Below are 4,936 nucleotides of genomic sequence, written 5' to 3' on the forward strand. Positions count from 1 at the left end.
ACAGGGTTTGGATTGGTAATTGGATTTATCGGACACTTGCAGGATGTACCTACAAATAATTACGACACTGAGTTACATGTTTCAAAGATCACTGTGACTACAGTATGCATAAAGTCTTCCCAGTCTTTGCTAGCTGTTGCTTCATAGTGGTTTCTGATGACATGTTCCCCTTCCTGTGCATTTCCGAACTATTCCCAGTCTCGGCTACCAGCTTCTTACTTATCACAGCTCTAGTTCTCATCTGACTCGTGTTCTCTCATTGCTAGGGAAGCAAGGTGTCCATGGAGGAATTCCCTGACAACAGCTGTTGTACTATCACCTGTTCTCACAGCTATTACTTGCCAGTGGGTGTACATATCACATTATCTTAATTTGTCAGCCTTATGTTTAGTTTCTTCTTTCAGGGTTACTATTACTTTGCGATTGTGGAGGATTTCATCTTACGGTTTGGTTGGGCACTGAACTTATCTCTCACTACGATGGGTTATGTTCATAGTGATATTATGATTTCCATTCTCTCACCATTAGAAGTATTCAGGTATGTAATGCATAAGTTTTCCATTGTATTGTAATTGTATCATGTCGTACTAAATTGATGTGGGTTTTTTTCTGGGTGGGGGCAGAAATAGAGGAGGACCATATGGTGCAAGTGTTCAAGAACACAAAGCTAAAGAAAATATTTCTACATAAGTTAACTGAAGCCAAAAATGGAAAAGTGATGCATTCTGTGATTTACATTCTTCTAATATTACTAGGAAGGAGGTCATGGTTTACAGAATGTGTAGGTCAGATGGTGAGACAATAAATTAATTCTCAATATTGGCATGGAATCCTCATGAGGATTGGACACTTAGAAGACCAAGAATTGTTGCCAAACAGAAGTGTAGGCACCAGAGTCTTGTCACACATGGAAGGGAAGCGTGAAAATAGATTTAAATTGGTAAATGTAGAGTAAATTTGGCAGCATTTGTTAATATAATTATACATGTCAGTTTTATCTACAAAATCATTCAATCTCTAATCTTTAATTAAGAGTTCTTTCTGCGCCTCACATGTGATCTTTAATGTTTAATCAGTTATAGTTAAGGCGTATGTCTAATCAGGTTCACTTCACGACAGTGGTGGTCCTAGGAAAAGTATATCTTGTGGGACCCCACCCTCCTACCTCCTTAATTTTTTAAGAAAATACTTTTATTGCACAGTTTTTCTGTATTAATGAAAGTGAAAATGTTAGGAGAATATTAAAATATTAAAAACACATGACCTAAACATTAACTTGCTTTAAAATAATAATAAAAAACATGTTAATGCTCAAATTCAGATTGAACCTCTTTCTGGATTTCATGTTTGCAGAGTTTAAGTACATGATGCTAATATTCATACAGTGGAGGGCCCAAAAGCAAGGAACCATTGGATAATGTGGCCCTGTGCGTAATGTACCACTCTCTGAAATGGGTTAACAGTGTTCTGTTACATTTACAGATATGTGAGATTGCTGGTTAAAAAAATATGTTTTGAAAATATCAGGAGTTGCATTAGGCTGCATGTCTATAGTCTTCTTTTTCTTCTTCCTCCTCATGACACTTCAATTTTATGTGGGTAGCCTAGCAACTAAGCTTGTTCCCATCCTGAAATCTCACCCCATGACCATTCTGTAGGAGGGTTTCAGCATTCCAGCAGGGAGGAAGACTTGGCAGGGTGAAGTACAGCAGGGACCTGATGTGACAGTCCAAACCTTTAAAAACTCTTCAAGGGTAGAGTAATGGTCCTCTTTAGCCATTTCAGTAGAGTGACTGATTTATTGGGGAGACCGATTCATTAGCATGTTATGACTTGCTTTTCGCATCTGGACAGAAATAACTGCCTTGTTTTGTTACCTGCAGCTTGGGTGAACAGAAAGGGACGGGGCCACCACAGAAGGCAAGTCTGTAGTTTGCTGAAGATGTAAATTTTGTTTTGCTAATGGGGTAGCTGTTATAAAAGTGTCTTCGGAAGGGTGTAATTGGACCTTAAACTAAGAAATAACCGCTTTCACATGTGGGGTACCGGGTTCTGTATCTTTGGATCTCTTTATTCTCAAAGTTCATTATGTGATTGTCTAGTGCTGATTGTATGATGGATTTTGCCTGTTAAAATCAACCAATAGGAACCTATTCTTGTCTGGGAGAAAGGCCGTCGATTCAAATCCTATACAGGGGATGAAGCGACGCTCCCGCAGGATAGAGTTTGCAGAGAGTCTTGGTGTTTTGAATTCATCAGAGGCAGATGTCTTTGGGCTGCACCCTCCAAGTTTATCTAAATTTATCAGTCTTTATTTGGTTCGATTAATCTTTGATAATAATAAAAGGGGCACATTACTCCGTACTTGCTAATAAAGTTATAGTGTTTGCTTCTGAAATAAATAATTTGTGGAGAGCAGAAATTGTGTCGTTGATTTCTAGCAGTGGACAGGTTTTAAATATGCAGTTTCTCCGTTGCCTCAGTTATTACCATGACACGATCCTGAGAAGAGTCAAGTGGTCTACCAAAGCCGGCAAATAAATACAAAGATAAAAGGAGGATGGTTACACTGGCCACTGGCATCTTCAGAGTGTTATCTGTTTAGAACATTTTTGAGGATACGTCTTGTTTTGAGCAGAAGAGGAGTGTGTCCAACAAGCTCTTCCATATGGTGCCCACTGTATTTTAAAAATTGAGTGTAGTAACTTTCTAAAGATGATATAATGATATACGCTGTTTACTGATATTGATGCAGCCTCAAAGATGTTTTGGGCTCAGGGTAGCTGAGAAGGTTTGATGGGAAACCTGAAGGTGAATGGCTAATGGGACTGTGGTGAAGTATGATAGGCCTAGCTAACCAGTAGTGAATTTTTTGCTGTTTAGACATGAGTCCTGTAGTGGGAGGTTGGCTGTAGAGGGCATTGGAGCACAGGGCTGCTGCCAGGGTGTTCAAGGCTAACTTATGCTGAAGTTGTCTTTCATATCCTCAGGGAGGTTCCAGCTTCGCTCAGCTTTGTGGAAATGGAAGAGAAACATTGATTAAAACACCATAATTTGACCCAAACTGTAATTTAAATAATTAATACAGTTGAAAGGTACAGTGTAACAGTGTGAAGATAAGAGGATAGTATGAAGGAATAAGTGATTAAAATAATAAACTGATGGCCGGTACTACATAAATGTATTTGTTTTGTAGACGTTTTGTATGGAACTTCTTTCGCCTTGAGAATGAACATCTCAACAACTGTGGTAAGTTTCGAGCAGTGAGAGACATCTCGGTAGCTCCCATGGATACATCTGATCAGAACCAGATTATCCGAATGATGGACGATGAAGATGGTGTTATCAACAGGCGCAAGAAGAAACAAGGTCCTGCCAAAAAGAAGGAGGATCATCGTCTTCTATTAGAGGGGGAGTCAACAGATGATCCTGATAGTTAGGCTGCCACTGTTGTTCACAGATGTTTTTCTGAGATTGAGTTGCAAAACAGTGGTACTTTTGTGGTTTTAAGTGATACAGGTATGTCTCTAATGTTAAGTACAACTTTCTGCCAATTATGTGAAATTTTATATGTATTTTTATTGTGTTTTGGTCCTTGGCTGTCATGATAACTGTATATTGACTGAATCTGTTGGTATCTAGATTTCAGATTGTGATTATCTGGGCTGTGAAGAGGTTAGTCTTGAAGGTGGACCCAACAGTTGACAGGAACAGGCTGTGTTGTTCTTCAAGACCAATCCTGATGATGGCCCTAATCCAGAAGTCCACAGTCTGAACCCCCATGAAAACGCGAAAAGTTATATTAGTTCATTTCTGATCAGAGATAATATGTACTTAAATTTTTGTTGCCATGTTGTTGATCTGGCTGTCAGACTGGAATCTTCATTGTTACTTCCAAAGAAATGTTTGGAGTGGTAATTTTGCTGGAAGACTTCATAGGTGTGTTCTTAGAATATTTTCTTCAAATAAGTTTTATTTGAGATTGTTCATAGTCACTGCTGGGAGAATCATCAAACTGCAGGGTGTTAGAGCCTAGAATATAGTAATATTCATGCTTCGTATAGAGGCATCTCAGATTTTGCGTTTTTCGTACTCACCCTTGCTCTGCCATACCAGATTGTACATCAAAGCAGAGAAAGATAAATGACACAGTGAAAGTCAGCTAAGACAAAACAGCTTAAAAACGTTTCCCTGTGTAAGATATTAAAATCATTTTATAAAAATAAACTTTCCTGTATGCTTTTTGTACATTTTGCCTTTTAAATAAGTTCCACTGTGGAAAGGATTTCCCATGTGAATATCATGCATCTAGCTTTTTACCCATTTAATATTTTTAATATAAAAATATGTAGAGTATAATTTAATTCCCACATTTGTCTTCCACCTTTTCATCCTATTATTTTCTTTATATAGGGTGTCCCACGAGTTTGGTGCCATACTTCAGGAGCGTATGAATTAATTCCCACATTTGTCTTCTACCTTTTCATCCTATTATTTTCTTTATATAGGGTGTCCCACAAGTTTGGTGCCATACTTCAGGAGCGTACTCAGGGTTCCCTATAGAAGAACTTTGAAATAGGAACTCATATCCGCAAATGTAAAATAGCAGCGCTAGTGCGGCATTTAAAATCATTTCATTTAAACTTGGCGCCTCAATGTCGAACTGCATTGCATAGAGGAACAGCCATCCACCAGCACTCGTGCCATTGCCAAGATTGTGGGGACATCAAAATCAAGTGTTTGGAGGATCCTGCATGACCAACAGCTTTGTCCGTATCATCCAATGCGAGTACATGATGTAGGTCTAGCTGACATCGTACCACGAGTTCAATTTTGTCAGTGGATACTGAACCAGTGTTTACATTCACTGAGACACACAAGTCAATAGGCACCACAGAGTGTATATACGGGGATCAGAACACGGGTACCCCCGGTG

General features: G+C 38.8%; 1 protein-coding gene across 1 annotated transcript in view; it reads left to right on the forward strand.

Annotated features, from left to right (window-relative positions):
• LOC111874901 (xenotropic and polytropic retrovirus receptor 1) overlaps positions 1 to 4,561 on the forward strand; it is a gene marked incomplete at its 5' end in the record, with an annotated part of 19,613 nt that extends 15,052 nt beyond the window's left edge. The window contains 2 exons of the mRNA XM_023870764.2: positions 3,197 to 3,519; positions 3,643 to 4,561. Coding sequence (XP_023726532.2) covers positions 3,197 to 3,440 — 244 coding nt within the window. The remainder of the gene's footprint in view (positions 1 to 3,196; positions 3,520 to 3,642) is intronic.
• Positions 4,562 to 4,936: the final 375 nt, after the last annotated feature.

This window comes from Cryptotermes secundus, unplaced genomic scaffold (assembly GCF_002891405.2).
Source record: "Cryptotermes secundus unplaced genomic scaffold, Csec_1.0 scaffold516, whole genome shotgun sequence".
Classification (NCBI taxonomy): Eukaryota; Metazoa; Arthropoda; class Insecta; order Blattodea; family Kalotermitidae; genus Cryptotermes; species Cryptotermes secundus.